A 20,766-nucleotide genomic window follows, 5' to 3' on the forward strand; every position below is an offset into this window, starting at 1 on the left:
GTATGTGTTTAGATTGATCACACAATGAGGCCTGTCTGTTTATTAATTAGCAAATTAATGCAGCTACACAGCAAACACCACTTCCTGTTTCATGATTTATATGGACATAACATGGCTAAAATTATGGCTTAAGACAGCAGTCAAATACGCTGTTCAGCAATGCAAATTTCACTTCCCTAATTTGTGATGATGATATAGACCATCTTAGGGTTGGGCAAAATATCAATATCTCTTATATTTGATTGGGTTATGATTATTTTTACTACTATTACTACTATTATTACTATCTTAGTTTAGGAGATCGTTATAATAAAGTGATGACATTTTCTGAACTTACCAAACTTTTCTACTTATTCTAATACTTGTCTTTACCTAAGTAGTCATTTTATCCAAATTACAGATGATTATTTATTAAAAATATTAAAGTACCAATAGTCATGCATACAATATTTTCAATAAAAAATCATTGCAAAATTGATATTGAAGTATTTAGTCAAAGATATTGTGATATTTGATTTGGTTACCAGTCCTAGCATTTTGGAAGTGCTTTAGAGAATATTTAGATGTATTTGGTGTATTGTAATATAGCCTAAAAATATCGCATTATTTTTTTAAGGCCATATCGCCCAGCCTTCAACCATCTAATGTGGCATAATGCTTAACTGATTCTATTTAGTTCATTTAAAAACTTAAATAACAATAATAACTTAGCCTACATTTCAAGACTCATTATACAGCATCTCTATTAGCAAATGCAAATGCCATTTCTCACCGTCTACAGTTCACTTGTGAAATATTAAAGTAATACTTTACGCTGGCATGATCACTTGTAAGCCTTGTGAACCCTGTAGGTTCCAAAATTAAACTGAACTGACCCCTCTTTGTAGTCATGTACCTCATCACAGCACTGTTAATGGCTGACGTCTGTCTGTCTTAGTGGAAATGTGTGAAATTTCATGTGTAACTATTTACCTCAGCTGCCAGTATTAATTATTTACTTTCTAGCAGGACTGAGAATAGCAGTTTTTTCTGTCCGCACACATGGTGGCTGTTAGAGGCTGAGACGTCATCTGTGGGGTCCTGATTATGCATGTGTGTTAATTTGCTAGTATTGGAACAATACCAAAATATTGCTTTTTCTGTACCAATACCTTTTATTTCTAGGATTTATATTCAAGAAATTAAAATTCAACTCAGTCTGACAAAGGCCCGTGCCAGTATATATTTAAGAATAGAGAACACCTTTGACTGAAATTAAAAATGAAAGATTAAAAAAAGGTTTAATACTGATACTGAATATAGCAGAAAGAGCTAATTCTAATGTACACAATATAACCTTGAGTGTACTTGTTTCCTGACATTGTGCCAGAGAAAGGACATTATGAGTGGCTGTGGTGGAATCAAATCTACTAAATTCAAAACTTTTCCTGCCCATTTTCCTCATGAACCACATCTGACTTACTCTGCATCAATAAACAAGTGTGCACGTACGTGCATTGTACTCTGCATCCACACACAGACTAACCTTAATGCCTCTGAGGGAGGCAAATGCCTCTTGGCCAGGTCTCAGAGCAATGATGTCTCCTTCCACCAGCAGACTAACAGGCAGGTTAACCAACTGGGAGTCACGGTAGGTCCAGTGAAGGGACCAGGATGGTGACGTGGGTGTGTAAAGATCAGGGTACAGAGATGGAGACCACCGAACTTCACCCACACACCCTGACAGATAGTCTGGAGTAACAGGCAAAGAAAGTGAGGTGCAGGCAGAGAGAGGAGGGAGGGAATGAAAAATGTGAAGTGAAAATGTCTTGTAATTATGACCTACAAATGACTCATCTCCTCTCAGAACCTGTCAGTATGAAACACTGACTCTCCTTAACATGATCACAACACTCAGAAAATGTTGTAGTGAGATGCATTATCTCTAAGTTCTGTTAGAATCTTTTAGATAGAACATTTGACAGTGGTAAAGATTGAAAACCAATTCGAGTGAGGGTGCTACTTGCTGGCATTTCTTTGTTAGTGCTGCTTCATGGTTCACTTGTTTCAATGTGTGAAGAAACGATTCTGGAGTTTAAACACAGAACAGTGCAGCATTTTTGATAGCTGATGTAACCAGTTACAGCAGTCACTGGCTTAATCTTGTTGATGCAAATCAATTAAAAAAATGCCTTGATCGCACCCGATATCACTCCAGTTAATATTGAATTATACTGTCAATCATTTTACCAAATACCAGTAGACACGCTCAAACTCCTTTCAGTGCCATCTGTCTAGGGCTGGATATCGAAATTAACCACCATAGAAGGTCAGTGGCATAGGGAAACTTGGTTCTGAATTTGAATCAGTTCTACATTTGTAAAAAGCTGTATTTTTAGTAGGGCAGCTGCTCTACTGGGTGAGCTATCAGGCCACCCCGATTGCGATAATTTTTTTCCATTATTACGATTGTGATGTGATGAACGATTACAGGGAATGATCACTTTGGCATTACAATTTTCATTTTCACTGAAAAAAGTATTAAAACCATGATGATATGACACCTGTTGGGAAGATTAGGCCAATCCCCAGTATGACTAACAAACAAGACACCAGTTTGATGCCACAAATGTCATTGTGGATGTTGCCATGAATGAGTTGAATATAATCATTTGAGGAAGAGTAATTCCTCAAGCGAAACAGATGAACAAAGACTATCTTTGACAGGAAGTACAAATGCCATAATTCCTCTATATTTTTAACAAACCTGACTCACCACTGAGCTGTCTGATGATGCCCTTAAGGCGGTGGACCATCTCACTCCTCTTCAGCCTCTCCTGACGTCCGACCAGCAGCAGGTTCAGCGAAAGGAGGAGAAGGAGGGCTGCGGCGTTCATCAGCTCTATACCAGAACTGTGGAGATGAAAAGGGCTAATTCAAGGGGAAATCAGGAATTCTGTCTTCAGATCAGATCCAGCACAGTTAGAGACATATTCTCAATTATTGTGTATTGCTTGATAAAAAAAATCAAACCAAATGAGTCTAATCATTAATAAGTTAGTATAGATATTTAATCAAATGGTGTTGAAGAATGGAGAACATTGCAGGCAAGTGTAAGATTGTCTTGGCAGACAGCAAGAACAGCAACAGGTGGTGTTTGTGTAGCTGCTGATTAGTTATCATTTCTCACTTCTGTTCATCTTGAACATGTAGACTATTTTTAATGAGAATAATAAAGTTATGTGGACAAGTTGTTTAGCAGCATTACACACACTGAAGAGAGACATAGAAACCTACTTAGCTTGTTCTTTCAATGTGACATCAGTATTTAATATTTTGCATTTAATACATTTCATGATTTTAACATTAAGCATTAAGAATTTTACTTTTTCAACAATAGTGGTGTAATTGTTGGATAGGAAATTAGATGGGAAACTGTGGACTTGGCCACATCTTTTCTATCTGCTGATAATCGTTTAAACACAAGAAAACAGATCTTACAACAGCTTTGAGAAGAAAGAACCCAGGGCAGAAAGTGAAATGAGACACTTCTTATGTTAAAAACCAGTGTTAATTTTGTCGGCTATTTTTCAATTTAGTTTTAGTCTTAGTCTTGTGTCAAATGCCCTTATTAGTTTTAGTCATATTTAGTCAGCTTGTATTCTTTTTTGTTTAGTCACATTTTAGTCGACGAAAAGTCTTGGCATTTTAGTCTAGTTTTAGTCAATAGTCTTTTTTTAGTCTTTGAAAGCAGATTGACAGTAATGTTAATCACAATTAATCTAGTCAAACCAATAGATTCATTTTAGTCTTTTTCTCACTCATCTCACAAGATTTATGTCATTATTACCTGATGAAGTAGCTCCACATGTTGAATGATTAGGACTGCTACGTTGCTAGAGGAGCAGCTGCAAAGACACGTGTTGCTGCTTTCTGTCGGCCCGTGCCACACCGATGTGAACCAAAAACACTGCTGACGTGATGTGTGAAGTAAGATAGGTAATAGGTTGCCAAAGATCCCACCAAATCTTATTTTTTTAAGCAGGTAAATCGACCCAGATGAAGCTACGACATCTCAGGAATAATAAGTTTTATCTGACGCGCATCCAGTGAAGGCACTTTTTGGATTGTAATTTAAAAGTCTGTGACGAAAAAAGAAAGACATTTTATTAAGTTTTTATTTGATTAAGTAGATTTCGTCTCGTCTTTTTTCGTCAACAAAAAATGCGTGTTAATTTCGTCACAGTCAGTGTTTAAGGGCATTGATTTCGTCTCGTTTTCGTCATGAAAAAAATATCGTTGACGAATATTTTTCATCTCATCTGACAAAATTAACACTGTTAAAAACCCAGAATAAATCTTAATCTTAATAAATAAATAAATAAACAAATAAATGAATGAATGAATGAATGAATGAATAAATAAATAAATAAATAAATAAATCTAAATGACTGCACAAAGATCTGCAACAGTTTTGGTGATGTTGCACAAACAGTATCATAGATGTTCACCTACCTGCCCTTTGGCTGGCTGCCATGGCAACAGAAGAGTCCCAGCACAACCAGTAAAGTGAGGGCAGCACCAGGCCAATGGAGACATGAGTGACGGTTGCCATGGTAAAGAAAGCTATTTACCCACTGTTCCTACAAAAACATGACAAAACAACAAGGCATAAGCAAAACAAATCACAGTGTGTTATGTAAGGTATCAAACACGTGACAGATTTATTTAAAGAAACATCAGGGAACTGTGCTTCTATAAGTGGATTTGAACAAGGCCGTGTGTAGCACATAGCTTTCTGTGTGCTATGTTTGTGTTTTCACACTTACGGGGACCAAACGTCCTGACAAGGATGATGACAAATCTCAAGTCTCTCCAGTCCTTACTTTGCTTTTAAGTTTACAATAAATGTTGTTTTAGGGCAGGATGAGGACAAAAGTTTGGAAGTGACTGTACTTAGTTAAAGAGCACTGATAAAAATGTATGTGTACCTGTGCAGAGGCTCGTCTCTGTGCAGCCCTTTGGTGCTGCTCCAGCAGGCTGCTGAGCTGGTCCCGCAGCTTCACCAGAGCCTGGCCAGTCGACAGGCCCAGAGTCACAGCATCCTCCTCCTGCAACAACACATACAACAACAATTTCGCACTCTGGTGGCTCTTCACACAAAAATGAGGCATGAAAAATTTGGCTGAGAAGATAATTCTGACAGCTTTGCTTATTACAATTATCATTACTGCCAGTCTTGATGATTTGAAGACTTGATCAAAGTATTTTTTTATGTAATTTATAACAATAATTCTCATAGTATTTGGAAATCATTGTTCTATTCCCTGACACAACCCATTCCTTGCATAACTAGTATGAAAGCTGTGTCTGTATTCAGGGTTTCTGCAGGGATCACCCAGTTAATTTAAGACTTCTTAAGACCTTTTAAACTGCTGCACCCGATGGTTTGTTACAAAAAACCATCTAGGAAGTCATTCTTGAAAACTACTTGTTAAGGTGCGATCACACCGGACCTTGTATTTTTGTCGCTGGCGACAAGTTTACATATTAAGTCAATGCAAACGAGCGACTGAGCGGTTAATCGCTCAGGCGAAATGTCGCTGGGGCTCTGAGCGACAGCGTCCAAGCAAAGGAGCGAAAAAACACTCTGTCGCTCAAGATGAGAAACCCCAAGTCTCTGGCCGTCAGTCGCTTGTCGCTCAGCGCTGACTGGCTGCCGTAATCTATATGTAATTATGACAACTACTGAAACCATGGAAACGTAATACAACTCCACCGGTCCGGAAGAGCAAAGCCGGCTTTACGTTGACACACACACACACACACACCGGAGACAAATGGCCAGGCGCTCCTCAGCTGGGATGGAGCGCCTGTAGTTGGTGTCCAACCGGGCAATCCTGCCTCTGATTCTCGCCAACAGCTCGTCAAACTGGGCTGTTGTCAGCCGCGTATACCGTTGAAAACGGGAAGAAATGAGCGCCTCCGAGCGACGTGAAATTCACTGGAATCGCTTGAATGACGTTATCAGAGCGATCTGTTGAATTGTGCCGACGAGCGACTGCAGCTGAGTAACAGAGCGACTTTTTTGGAGCGACACGAGCAACCGCGACAAAAATAAAAGGTCTGGTGTGAACGCACCTTTAAAGGGCAGGCACTTTCGAATCTGTCTATATCTGTCTATCACAGGCTTACTTAAACCAATGAGAATGAGTGAATAGCACATACATCTTTTCCACCAAGAAAAGCCTTTATCTCCATTCTTTGCTCTTCTTTAAATAACATATACTCTCCAGCTCTGATATGACTTATGCTCTAAGCCAATCATTTTAGGACCCTCAATTGTTGTTTTCAAACAGTCGCTTCTTTTGCTGGTCATTATATCTAAACCACGGCCATAGCTGCCAGTTGTTCATAGGATGCTGATTTATCTGAACCACTGTGGATAAGCCACAAGTGCACGACTTGAACCTTGGCAAGATGAATTCACGAGACCCCATGACAACATGATCTTGCAAATCCAGCTGCCACGCAAGGTTAGACCCTTTTAAAACACACATTATACTCATTCAATCATACCAGTATGAAAGTATGATGGAACACCAGTAAAGACGACATGACCTACAATTTTTCATTATTATATCACATTATTTTACTACATGCTAAGCAGTATACAGCAATATATTCCACTGATATAATCTATTTAATAAACACAACCTGAACATAGATAGGCTCCTGCTGTTCTCCTTTGGGTGGGGTCTCTTATATCAATTTAATGCACTTCAAATATTTTCATGTTAATCTGTTACTGGCCAAGACAGGTAAAATGATGGTCCAACAAAGGACGTCCTTCCTGACCAAGCAACAAGTCATTGCTGGATACAGGATGGTTTATGACAAGAGCTCTACATTTCTTTCTGGGGTAAAGTGCATCAGAACTCCCAAATGTTTTTAGTTATTCTATATATTGTTAGACCTGGTGTTAAATAAACTTAAATAAACTTAACAATATGTTCACATTTTTAGTATTTTGTTGGGCTAGAACCAACAAGCAGGGAAGGATAAAGACATATTTCTAACACTGTTTAAGTCATGTTTGACCTTCACCCAAGCAGCAATGCCCCAACCCCACCCTTCAGACACAAACAACACTCGCCCAGGTGGCCAGTCATAAACTTACATAGGCAGGAAAGGGAAAAAAAAGATAAAACTTTTTTTTTCTTCTTGAATTACACAGGAAACCATCAATGAAAAACAGCCATCTGGCTAAGCAAATCCCCACATTGAGCCAGAGAATGCTTGGCTTTGATAAATGGCTGTCAATTAATTTTCTGTCAATTGACTATGTGATTAATCAAGCATTTGTTTCACTTATATAATTGCCTTCAAAATGTCCAACAAATTTTGTATACGTCACATCTTATCTCTATTATGCAGGCTTATTCCATGCTTAAACAAAACAGCTGCTTACATAAAGAAAATAACGTGTTTCTAACAGAGGAAGGGAAACAGTCATATCTTATGTTAATGGGAAAGCAACCTTTCCCACCCCCCCATGTCACTGTGAGGATGTGTGTCTGCAAAGGCCTGCAAACACACCAACGGAAGGACATACACAAATATGACAACACACAGGGTTCAGCTTTCAAGCTCCACATCCCACACAGCCAAGCTATAAATATCTTTCCATTTCCCAGAGTAACAAAGCCCCAACAAAAATCCTCAAGACAGACATAAATATGCAGACACACAAGGAGCCTAAACAGCTTTAGTAAAGCAGAGCATGCCTACAACCTGGGAAGGATCTAGATTAACCTTGGATGATCCCTGACAAATCAAGATTATACCAACAAACACTTAACACTACCACTGACACCAAAAGACATCCCTTGACTACAGTGTTTCTGACTGTCACAAAAACAGCAACAAACAGTATTGTTGTTTAGCCTTCACTTAGGAGAATGTGTTCAGCTGCAGACTGACAGAAACAAGCAGGAGACAACTTACGCTGCTCTTCTTCCTGAAGCAGAATCCTTCTCTCATCTTCAGCACCATGACGGCCCTGCTCTGCTCTGCTTCACTAAAATCTCTATTACTGCTGCTGGGCTACAAGGGCAGTGTCTAACGACAGCCGTGCTACGTGACCAGAATCGTTACATTTCAGAAAACAGTTCTAAAGATGTGAATGAAGTCCTAACTGGAGAGAGAGCCTGCTCATGCCTACAGTCAGAAGAGAGCCGAGATGCTGCAAAACCTCACCCAAATTTCCCTCGTCACTGGGCTGCAGACAACAGAGCCCAGCGTCAGTGCACGCTGCCAGCTGGACTTTAATTCAAAAACACCAAGTCTGGCTGCCTCTCTGGCATGGGCCAAGCCTCATTCAGTTCAACTCAGTTCAGCAGCTGGCTGGGACACTGAGCAACAAAACCCTGACTACAGAGAGCAAAGGGAGGGGTCAGACATAATGGGGGGAGAAAAACTGTCTCTTTTGATGAGAGGAACAATGCCATCCTGGCCTGGATAACCCTGCTTAGACTATTTTACTCTTGCTAACTTAGCTAATTTTTTAGTGACAGAGGGATTTGTACAGAGAAGTGACAGAGAGAATTAGCAGAGAAGATGGTAACAAGAAAATTATGACTATTGATTGATTGATTACCAAAACTGGTTCAACAACAACTTTCAGAAAAATACACATTTTATTATTTCATGGCAAATAGGCATCCACATTAGTGATGATTATTTATCAGAAATCTCACTGTATTGATATTTTTTAAAATACCAGTAGTCTTCCCTATAATATATATAATAATCTTCCCTATAATATATATAATAATAACGAGGTATTTGGTCAAAAAATATTGCGATACTTGATTTTGTCCCCCACTCCTAACATTTATGAAGTGCTTTCAAAATATATATTAATATCAATGAATTTTCTGCGAATTGTAATACAGTATATGGTATACAAATATTGCAATGTTATTTTAAGTTTATATCGCCCAGTCCTGTTACAACAGACTTCAAACATTATGTTGTTTGTGGTGCTGTTGAATTGTTTTGCATTAAACAGAGAGGTATTTCTGTTATTAAGCCTGCCTTTGGTAATAACTGTTTTTTTTTTTTTTTTTTTAATGGCATTGTTAAGGCCAGCTGAATTCATTTTGACGGCCTAGACCAAAAGATATTTCAATCTCTATATGGGAAGGCAACTAATATAAGCTAATTGAAACATTTGAGAAACTGGAACTCTCAATTTTCCAATTAATTAATTTTTGGTTTTAATAGCTGATGGAGCATTATAGTTTATATTACCTTGCACAAAACGTGAGAGGAATTAAAATGTCAGTTCTGCAATATGGGCAAAAAGTGATTGGAAGTAAGAGATGAGTAAAAACCAAATCCACCATCTATGGTAGCATTAACAATAACAGTGCAATGACTAGACACCCGTACTTCTATACTAACTGGATTTTACAACTATTAGGGCTCAACAACAAGGATTGCCCTATTGCCTGGGGCAATAAAAAATTCCGAGAAGGGCAAGCAAATCTGGCAAATCACTTGCCCGATCAGGCACGTGGTAAAAAACAACTTTGCGCCATCTTCCTTCCTTCTCATCTCTGTTGAGAGTTACACATGTGCAGTACCAATCGGGCACTCATGAGAAGATGGCAGGGGGTAAAGATTTTTATGAGGTGGAGCACAAAACAACATTTCAATGATCCTGGAAACAGGAATTTAGCAAGGTGCTTTCAACAATGTAGGCCAAACTCCAATTAAGTATTTAGCAGTTCACTGTTTGAGAGCAAGGCAGATGAGATTAAATATGACAAACTTTAGTAATTTTAGTGATTTGATAGCCTCAAACAAATGCCCCGGTCAGGCATTAAAGTTTAACCCGGACCACTACTTTGTATCACAACTCATGAATTTGGAGTTATCAGAAAGGTTCAACTTAAAAAAATGTGAATACAGTGGGAGTCTGGAGTCTTCTCAATAACACAGTGAACAAGGCATCATTAATCCTATGCTGCCGAGTTCTTCAAGCTTCTCTCACTAATGCATTCACAATGTATTATATAACCACCATCACAAAAAAACAAATATAATTTTACACCGCTGTTAATATACCAATCGTGTGATCATGTTATGTAACACAAACATATAGAATGAAAGATCTACTCTACCTCTAAGACCTCTAGGACAGTCATGTCTCCTTTAGAAGGAGGACAGCTACATGCTTCTTACTCCACTGTTATGAGTTAATGGTTACATAACAGAACACAGCACATAGGTGGGAACTGAGAAAGAAGAGGCAGAAAGCTCTCCTTTGACTCTGTTGAGCAATAGGTCAGCGACAGCCATGTTTCCATTCCTACATGTGTTGTGTTGACCCAGCAGTGCCAAGTTGTGAAATGCCTCTCCTACACATCTATGTTTAACTAGAGAGGTTGGATCTGTTGACCCTTCTGGCAGGTTTAAATGAAATGACCGAAAATGATCAATGACAACCAGTGTTCATGTGAAAAGGGAAACATGGGAGGATGTGAATTAAAAGTGATTGAATTTAAGTGTTCACTAATTTTCTACATTTTAATGTCATTTTAATCAGTGCACTTGTAATTTAATTATGGTTCATTACAACCTTTTTGGTTATTATAACAATGTGCTTACCAGGATTTTACAGATTTTAGTTGTAGAGCAAAATCATTACACATCACAATATGCTTCAGACAAAGTGCTCTTTGGATCATCTTGCAGCATCTGAAGCCTTCTCTCTGATGAGGGAATCAAGGGGACTGTGTCTGAAAAATGTTGAAACAAACTATCCAACATCCATGCCCACTTTACCCAGCAATTGCCCAGGTGTGTGTGGAGGTGTGACAAGAGGAAGTTTGAACTTCTCTCTAACTATTTGTTTTCATTCTTCACACAGCTACTTCCGATATCTTGTGTATAAAACAGAGTGCAACATAATGAACGCCATGGACAAATCCTTGTGTCTCACTTCTCTCTATGATGGCTCTGTGCTCAGCCTTCTAAAGCAGGTATTCAGAACAGCTATAAGCACTTCTGCCTTCAGATGTGGTCTTATGACCTGGTTTTCTCAAAGCATGCTGAGATCTTTACCATAGCAGTATGCATACACAGTCAGTTTTACCTCCTGATAAGGTGGTTTAGATAACCTGCCGCTTGTTTAAGATTGTCTAACTGTTGGTGTTTCTTGCCCTGTCTGACTCCCTCCTCTCATTTCCTGTCAGCCTCTACTGACAACTATTATAAAAGCACAACATTCCCTTAGGAATAATGATCAAACATAATCTGAATTATCACAATAAATTGATTGATCAGGACAGTTGCCAAATATTTTTTCCTTTCCATTGACTTAACATAAATTGAATAATTGTTCCATCTCTACTCTCATGACTTTTTTTTGGTAAACATTTGCTCTTTCAGAAATTAAGTTCTTGTTTCCCTGAAGAATAGCACAAAAAAAGCATGAACCTAAAGCTAGGGATAGTTAGACACTCCCTCAAGGCAGTGTCAATCCCAGGGCCCCTATCTGTTCAGTAAACAATCCTCCACCTCCGGGACATTTAGGTAGCACAGGCAAATGCTGAACTAAGCAACCAAACTCACCTGCTTCTTATCCTGCTGCTCCATGGCAACCACAACCACTCAACATGCTCTGCTCCTCAAACAGCCAACGCCACCCAGCAGAGCCCTGTAAGTGTCGCTCTGCAATGTCCCAATCTGGACGCTGCTGCACGCTTGTGGCTCTCGGACGGTTCCCTATCAGCCCACTGCCTGTGCAAGCTGCAGATCAAGTGGGTCAAATCTGGATGGAGGCAGATGGAGAAGGCAGGTGGGTGCAGCCTTGGTCCTCCACCTGGCAACACCTCCTGCCCCGCCTCCTCTGCCAGTGTGACAGGAGGCACACCCACACCTGCAGGGACCAGCAGAGAGTAGCAGGGAACGATGGGATATGGGGTTTTTGCCTGGAGGATTAATTGTTGCTCAGGTGTGGCACAGGGATCCTCTTCATAACATTCATGTAGAGCTCTGTGGAGGAATGACAAATTACAATTAAAAAGCAAGTCTAACAGGAATGATACCAACATTGATCTACACTGCAGTACCACAATGCAATGTAGAGCAGGTTTAATTAAGCCATTGGTTTTTAAATAGGATTGCAGCAAACAATTAATTTGTGGTGATTCATCTGTTGATTATATTTTGATTAAATGATAAGTTGTTTGGACTATAAAATGCCAGAAAATGGTGAAAAATGTCAGCCAATGTTTTCCAAAGCCCACGATATCTTTGAGTTTGTCCACAACCCAAAGATATTCAGTTTACTGTCACAGCGGAGGAAGGAAACCAGAAAGTTTACATTTAAGAAGCTGGAATGAGACAATTTTGACTTGTTTTCCTTAAAAAAAAAAAATGACTCAAACTGATTAATCAATTATCAAAATAGCTGGCAATTCATTGATTGTTGATAACCAATGGATCAATTGTTGCAGCTATATTGTAAAATATCATAATGATTGGAAAGGTTTTTTATTACTACATCAGCTCAAGCCGCTTTATTAAAGTTCGCTTCAATGCTGTCATGTTGTATGATGTTGGGGCTACACCATGAGCACCCAGATGTTAGCATAATAGCTCTATTGAAAAGCAGACCAAGGCCCTGAATCTACTGACACCAGGCTCTCCACTCACTCTGACCACATAAGCAGCTTCCTCTGGCACAAAAAGCCCAGTGAACTCCAGAGTCAGCAGTCTCCATTGGCAAAGAGTTGATAGTGCTCAGCCAAACAGAGGAGAACAGAGTCGGACAGACTGACGGGTGAGAGGGTGCACTGACGACAAAGTAAGACTGATGGACTAAGATTGCAACCAAAAACAGACTTATTATAGGTTCTAACAAGGTTTAAAAAGTCAACTTCAATAACATGCCCACTGTTTACTAGGAATTAACTTCCACTTTTGTGGTCTGTGTTTGTCACTCACAAATCTCCTGAGTCTACTCCTGGCAGTGGTTTCTGTTGGGGATGCTCATTATCCTCGGCTTAACTTTTGCTTTACCTGGAATAATCCCTTTCAGATAAAAGTGTGTTGGCAAAGCAGGTGTTTCCAGATCTGGCAGCAAACTACCAGACCAGTTTAGATCACCTACTGTGTGGGTGTGATACATTCCCAAATAGGCCTACTACTAGTGTATGTTTAGCGAGCTAATCCTTGTCAGCCAAGCTCAAGACCTATCATTGGATTTGTGTTGCCCTTCTATACGTCGCCTGGACCTAACAATAAGACTGGTAGTGCTGAACTACTGTGGATAACCTGTCGTCAGTTATGCATGTTATTTTATATGATTAGCTGACGTCAGACAAGTGACACGACGTAGCTAACGTTAGATGTAACCATACATTTGAAATGTGGCTTTCAAAGTCAACAAAAGTATACACAGGAACTAAGTGGTGTAAAACATTGTGTTTAAATGGTATTTATCTTGAGGAGTCAGTCTTGACCATACAGCACGACACCATCACAAAAAAACACTGCATTTCAAATAAAAATTATACATTACAACTGCTCACACACTGCCTGCTAATTAGCTAAAGTGACTATTTGGGTGGACCACTGTGGTAAAAGCACAGCGTCCCCTCAAAGGTTGAACATGACAGCCAGTGCAACCTAGTGCGCGAACGTTTTTAAGAGTGTATCCATAAATTGAAAACATAGCGTTGGCCATGTTTGTTACGAGTGGAATGTAACAGTGCTAACAACATTCAGTGTAAACGAGTTTAAATCGGAGTCTCCATACTGAATGGTTGGCATCGCGGGCTAACGTCTCCGTCCCTTCATGTCAAAGGCAGATGCTAACAAACGCTTCGACCTAACTAGCTTTACACTGTTGCAATATTCGCAATAACGACACAGCCAGCTGATTTACAGTATTAGCCTGCTGACTCACCTGTCGTACTTTCCAGGTCGTTGTTGATATCCTTATAAAATTGTGTTTTCTCTAAGATACAAATGTGATTCTGTGCATTTACTGTACCGCAGCAGCCATGTTGGGGAGCGTTCTGCCTGGAAGAAGGAATGGTGTATTGTAATTGGACGTCGCCAGAGTACTCTGTCCTCTGATTGGTTGAAGGCAGAGTGGGCGAAGCTATGTTTTCTAAGACTGTTTATGGTTCTATTTTGAAATAGGAAACCTCCAATTTCCACTGAGGAACAGTGACACTCAAAGTCATTGGAATATTGAGTTATAATAGCTTTCACCACAATAACTTAAAAGATGCTAAGTGTAAATATGATAGCTATGACTACAACTATTACAAGTGTTCATAGTTAGAAACTGTGACAAAGTATGAAGTAGGCGGAACTGTAGCTCGTGTTACTCATCAGTTTAGCAGCTTTGGGTTAACATTTTACGGCACACAGATTACTGCATTGATAAACATGAACAAAGTATCCAGAAATCACGTGATGACAGTTTGATGTTCAGTATGTTATAAATTATCCGACGGCTTAATTATAGTAAACTGAACCCTATTTCCTGTTTGACTTTTTGTCCCATTTGACTGAATGCGTCACCAGAAGGAAACCAGAACGGAAACATGAACAGTACTTAACTTAATTTCATTGTAATTGTAGTGATGAATTACATTTGTGAGGAAAATAGTTGAACAGCTTATAATGAGCGTTTTGAATAAGTTGCGCTGTGAAATTAAACTACACAACAACTAAACAACCAACTAATATATGCAAATATAATCTTGATTGTAATGCAGTACTTTGTATTATTATATTTCTTCTTTTTCTACTTTAGGCAGGAATGACAAAGAACATAAGGTAATGTACAATAGACTTGCATAATACATTTTTAACCAGCTTCTTAACTCTGGCAGCTAGTTAAAATGTATTAGACTAAAACCTAAGTAAAACAAAATAAAGTAAAATGTAACTTTAAAGACTGCGTGTGCTGGGACTGCTGACAGATGATAATTTTCAGCATCCATGTGGCACAAGTTCAGAGAGAGCTCATTGCAGGATAGAAAGCCAGAGAGAGAAAGGTAGAAATCCCCAGCTTGGTTCAGGTAACTCTGTTTTTTAAAAAAAAGAAGAAAAGAAGAAGAAGAAGAAGAAGAAGAAGAAGAAGAAAATGTAGAGCCCATCCTGTGATGGGATCACACCAGCTGCAACGCCTGACAACAGGTTCACTTTCTGACACATGAGTATTCAGTAGTCATTACTACATTATTACAAGAGCACTCAGCAGTCATTACTTCTTTATTACATGAATATTCATAGTGGTAACTACTACATTATTACATAAGTACTCATTAGTCAACACTATGTAATTATATGAGAAGGCCTACTCAGTAGTCTTTACTTTTCTATTGAATAAATATACACACTAGTAATTACTATATTACTTCATGATTACTCAGTAGTCAGCACTACATTATTACTTGAGTACTCAGTAGCCATTACTACCAAACCATATGAGCACTCAGTAGTTATTACTACATTATCACATGAGAAGAACACACACACACAAAAACACACACACACACACACACACACACACACACACACACAAATGGTAAAAAAGGCAGTTTGTGGTTTTAGAGTAACGGACAGTGATTTCTGGGTTGTCAGATATGGTTGTTGACTACAGGTGTCGGATTCTGTACAGGCATGGTATCAAACCTGGCAACCTGACTGATGAAAGTCATCAGGAAATCACTGTGCTGGGCTGTTGTTCACCAAGAATTAGTTACTGCATTACACTCTAAAACTCAAAAATGCTCTTTTCAACTTTCTGTCTGTGTACAGATTGAGCAAATGAGATAAAATGTGTTAACAGTGAGTTCTAAGCTCCTTCTGACTACAGTTCCATGCTTAACTCACAAGCATGAGGGAGATCTAACTCTGTAAAATAAATATAGTTGCCAAAAGTTTAAATGATTCCACTAAAGTAAATATGACAAAATGGTGGTATAGGATAACTTTGCAGAAAAATGTCAGTTCAAGAATTGTGCCACTTCCAACCAGTTTTTCATGCTATTTCTTAATCTTACTATAAAGCAAGGAATCTCTTTTGTTATATTAAAAAATAAGTTTTGGTACCACTTTCTAATATGAAACACTTATTTTTGGGTTTCACAGGCTGTATTGATGGCTTTATTAGTACATCAATTCACATGTCTGTAGCATTGTTACAAAGAATAAAGTGTGAAAATAACTGTTACAAGCCATAACTTTTTCTTTTCCTTTATCAATGACTTTTTTAAGGTAAACAATGAATCATTAGTACACAACTTAATAATAAAGACATGAGTTGGTCTACAAGTGTTGTAGTTGATTTGGATTGCAGTAGTCTTGACTATACACACACACACACACACACACACACAGGCACTCCTCTGACCTTCAGGCTGCATCCCTGCAGTCTGCCCTGCGTCAGTAGAAACTGAGGTCAGGTTGCCTCCACAGTGTAATTTCACTCAGTGTATAAATCAATAGTTGTCAGCCCTGGCTGAGCCTGCTTTCCAACTATCCCAAGATGACTGTTCCTCATAGTGAGAATTTAATACAATTTCTCTTTGTGGGAGAGCGAAATTTGGGGCACAGGTACAAAAAAAAAAATATATTATTAATATCTGTATAATCAACTTGAAGCTTGAAGCTCACTCTGCAGTCCACTGGTCTAGCATTGCACATAATACTGGTGGACTCATTATGGACAGCTTAAAAACAAATGATCAAAATAGATACAGCAGAACCAGAGATATCATCTTTTTTATTCCACATATTCTTCTTCTTTTTCAAAAACTTGCACCTACATCACCCAGAATGCGACTTAGCCACTGAGTGACATCACTGGAGGCAATTTATCAGATTTCATGCAGCTTCCTCTGGAGCCACAACAGGCTTTATACTACTCTTTTTACATATGCAGTACTACTCCCCAAGACCTGTAACAAACAAACAAAAAACACTTAAATGTGTAAATTTGGTGGAGTTACCCTTCAAGAGACAACACCAGAAATGGAGCAAAATGGGGGGCAGTGTCAGACTTGAAAACCCCAAGATTGAGTTGGTATTCATTCTTTTCTGTGACAGTGTCTCTATTGGGCTAAGCGGGGGGCATGTGAATGTTTACTCTGGGTTTCTTCCCACTCCACAGAAAGTCCCTCATTAACTGATTAAACTGTTTAAAAATCCCTGGGGGAATGTCCACTGGCTGCAACTGTCCATGTACGGATTCAAGCCGTGCCCTGAACCACTTCAGGGGGCGGTAGCACAAAAACTAGAAAAGGTTTGTTCTGCTTATGTAGTTGAGATTCATTCATATGACAAGGTTTACAATCGATTTAATACAGGGAACTTTATTTCTGGAAATACTTTATAATGGTAGAAGAAGCCTCCTTACAAGAAATGAAAAGATAAACTCATGACATTAAGTTAATCAACATATATCTTTAATTCTTATAAACTATTCACTTATATTTCATGACATTATTACAACATACATTTTTAATAATGATTATCAAACTTTTTCATTTCAACAATGGTGTAATAGAATTTTAATGCACAATTGGAACCATATTGAAGAATTGATTTATTCATACAATAACTGGTGACTTACTCTAATCCTTACTGCGGCATTCATTTGTGTTCTATAATCAGCGCAATACATCTATCATTATCACTTACTATCGAAATAACATAACACTGGAGAGAAGGTGAGGGATTGTGTGTACATATTCAAGTTTCTGTTCAGCCATTCATCACTGACACACTATGCATCAAGTTACACTGACAAAAGATAAATTACAAACACAAAACAAAAAAGGTATACACAAAAATCTGTTAAAGAAAACAGTGATTCACAAAGGCTCTTAGTAATGTCTGTGTGTGTGTCTGTCCGTGTGTGTGTGTGCGTCTTTCCGTCTGTCTACAGTCGATTTGAAATGGAGCTGTTGACTGATGGTCGGATCAACTCTTCCATTATCAGAGAAAGGACATGGCACAACTCCTTAGCCTGAGGAGACATTAACAGATTATTACAAACAGTTTATATTTGAAGTGCTTCTTAGATTGAAGTTATTGTTTCATAGACGGAGACAAAAACTAAAATTAATTGATGAAATTTTAATGTACCAATAAATAACACAATAACTCTGACATGAGACAGTGTGTTCTGCTCATCATGGACTCTGTTGTTGTAAAATATCCCATTTGAATGATAACGTAACGGAAATTAGGACAAGGATCCAGTTCATTCACATGAACTACATTGAAAAATATATACAACACTGACTGATTACTCCTTAACTCTATCATCCCGTTATGAGTTTGTCTCATGCCTCAACCTTGTTTCCACTACTTCATAGTGTGAATTAGGGATGCAACGGAAGAGTTGTCCCACAGTTCGGTATGCATCACGGTTTTTGGGCCACGGTAACGGTACGGTTTCGATATCTTAATATAAAACTACTCACACTAGCAAAGGCAATATTGCATGTAAAAGTAATTAAAAGCATTGTAGTCAAACCACAAACCTTATTATAAAAATTTAACACTAATCTTAATTGCCTTCCATAAAAAACATATGCAGTATCCAATCAAGTTAAACAGCAAACATTATTGTAGTATTGTATTGTACTGTATTGTATTGTTTGCCTTTGTGTATTGAACCTAACAGGGCGTATTGAACGGTTCAATAAAATATTGAATATTGTTGCATCCCTAGTGTGAATCTATAGATGATAACCAAAAGTACAAATAAGACCCAGGCAGTAAGAAACAGCATTTTCCCATCAGTACTACACAAAGTTAACATATAGTCACAACTGTTGTTACCTCTTTGAGATGAATGGTGATAGTTTTGGGACGGGCTGGATTGCCATAACTGATGTCCACAGCCGGCACTTTGCCTTGTTTCTTGGGACGGATGGTGCGCATGGACTGCACTTCGGCGAGAGGAATCACATACATTCGCTCCTGTGGAAGAAACACAAATCACCAGATGTCACCAGCCAGCTGATACTGGTCTTATTATTGACAGCTGCATGTTGGACATCAGTGTAATACACTTGTGTTATCTACCACAGATGTTAACCAGCAGCTAGAAGGTTCTTAGTATTAGCAAAGACTCACACATACACAAAGATTTGATCTTGGATTGGATGATTCATTTACAAATAAAACAAGCAGTAATCCTACCATATTCATTGTAATCAAATCTGGTCTCTGGTTGTTTTTTTTATTGTTGATTAAATAACATATTTATCCCTGCACAATCTGCTCAGCGAGTGAGATTAAAGTAGTTAATCTTCTGAAGGTACCTGTGTTTTAGGGTGAACGAACAGTACCCCCTCCTGACCGATGCCGATCATGCAAGGGGAGGGACAGCCTCGCTGGCTGACCTTCTGGGCCAAGAAAATGTTGGAGCCGAACAGCGGCAGGGTGGTCTGAAGCTCTGAAAGACAGCAGAGTCAGACAAATACAGTTATCATCAGGTTGTGAGGTGAGGAGAGGAGAGGAGAGGAGAGGAGAGGAGAGGAGAGGAAAGAAGAGGAGAGGAGAGGAGAGGAAAGAAGAGGAGAGGAAAGAAGAGGAGAGGAGAGGAGAGGAGGGACTACCCACCAATGAATTGCATTTTAGCGTCCTGAGGGTTGAGGGACTGCATGGCTGCTGTCTGTCCCTGACAGAAGGTTAGAATCTCTTCAGCCCTACTTCTGAGCCCGTCCTGTGGGGGCAGGTACTCCATAATCTCCAGCCTTGAAGAGAAATAGTGTCAGTATACACACGCTAACATTTAGATTATGTTAAATGTTTTGCCTTTCAGTCAACATGTGTGTCAAGGTGTTAAAGGTCCCATATTGTTGAGGTTGGTACAGTTGTGTCTGACAAACTTGGGACTTTTCCATACACTTGTGTTGGCTCTCCAACAGGGCTACCTGCTTGAAGGTGTGTCTTTAACTAATGACGCGCTTGTCTTGAGTAGTGGTCAGAGGAGCGGCTGTAAATACTCCTTCTCCTCTCGGTACTATCAAAAAATAGAGCTTGGCTAATTTGGTGACAAACACATTTCATATCCTTAAAGTTCTTCACAATTTAAGTCTGTTAACAGCAAAACCCAAAATTATAAGTTTTCATTTGCAATAACTTAATTGGATGTCTGAAACAGTGGACAGAGCCAGGCTTGCTGTCTTTAAGCAAAGCTAGGCTAACCAAGCTCTGACTCCAGTTACATTCCAGCTTTCTTAAATATGACAGTCAATCTGTGAACAACTGTCTTAAAAGCTGAGTTCTTACTCTTGTAATCGGTGAACTGACTCAAGAGGCAATATGGCAAAGATGGAAGAAAGCAAACTTAGTGATGTCATTAATACATTTGCAAAGTGAGGGAGGGACTAAAGACAACACTGTTTACAAGTTTGATAGTCTGAGACTTCTCAGCAATCATTATGCATTCTATATCTGAGTGAGATGTTTGTGTTGGATTTCTTTGCTTGTCTTGATCAGAGATGTATTATTGTGAGTGTGACTGTGTTTGACTCACAGCGAGGGCTGGTGCTTCAGTCCCCGAGCCACATGCTGCAGGGCTGACAGCTCTGCGATCTGCTGGACTGAAGGGAAACCACCTGCAGCAGGAGCAACCATCAGCTGCCCACCTAGATAGTCACCCAGGAGCTACACACACACACACACACACACACATACACAAAGACAATATAGGTAACAGTGACATGGAAA

The 20,766-nt window shown here is 39.0% G+C and overlaps 2 protein-coding genes across 4 annotated transcripts in view; both read right to left on the reverse strand.

The window, feature by feature from the left end:
* The window catches only part of tmem94 (transmembrane protein 94), a 45,589-nt gene extending 31,499 nt beyond the window's left edge, over positions 1–14,090 (reverse strand). Inside the window, exons 1-6 of one of the 3 annotated variants that reach the window (XM_084342760.1) lie at positions 13,964–14,090; positions 11,623–12,045; positions 4,971–5,090; positions 4,495–4,622; positions 2,756–2,892; positions 1,526–1,731 (exon numbers count right to left, since the gene is read on the reverse strand). In XM_084342760.1, the coding sequence (XP_084198886.1) occupies positions 1,526–1,731; positions 2,756–2,892; positions 4,495–4,622; positions 4,971–5,090; positions 11,623–11,646 (615 nt within the window). In that variant the 5' untranslated portion in view covers positions 11,647–12,045; positions 13,964–14,090. Of the gene's footprint in view, positions 1–1,525; positions 1,732–2,755; positions 2,893–4,494; positions 4,623–4,970; positions 5,091–7,986; positions 8,076–11,622; positions 12,046–13,963 lie in introns of those variants that run through there. The other 2 variants (XM_084342759.1, XM_084342761.1) reach the window with 2 other exon arrangements.
* A 3,379-nt stretch (positions 14,091–17,469) lies between these two features.
* The window catches only part of myo15b (myosin XVB), a 56,760-nt gene continuing 53,463 nt past the window's right edge, over positions 17,470–20,766 (reverse strand). The window contains exons 62-66 of the mRNA XM_084342168.1: positions 20,573–20,703; positions 19,654–19,787; positions 19,353–19,486; positions 18,868–19,008; positions 17,470–18,046 (exon numbers count right to left, since the gene is read on the reverse strand). Coding sequence (XP_084198294.1) covers positions 17,960–18,046; positions 18,868–19,008; positions 19,353–19,486; positions 19,654–19,787; positions 20,573–20,703 — 627 coding nt within the window. The 3' untranslated portion in view covers positions 17,470–17,959. The remainder of the gene's footprint in view (positions 18,047–18,867; positions 19,009–19,352; positions 19,487–19,653; positions 19,788–20,572; positions 20,704–20,766) is intronic.

Source organism: Pagrus pagrus (assembly GCF_965226575.1).
Source record: "Pagrus pagrus genome assembly, chromosome: 21".
NCBI lineage: Eukaryota > Metazoa > Chordata > Actinopteri > Spariformes > Sparidae > Pagrus > Pagrus pagrus.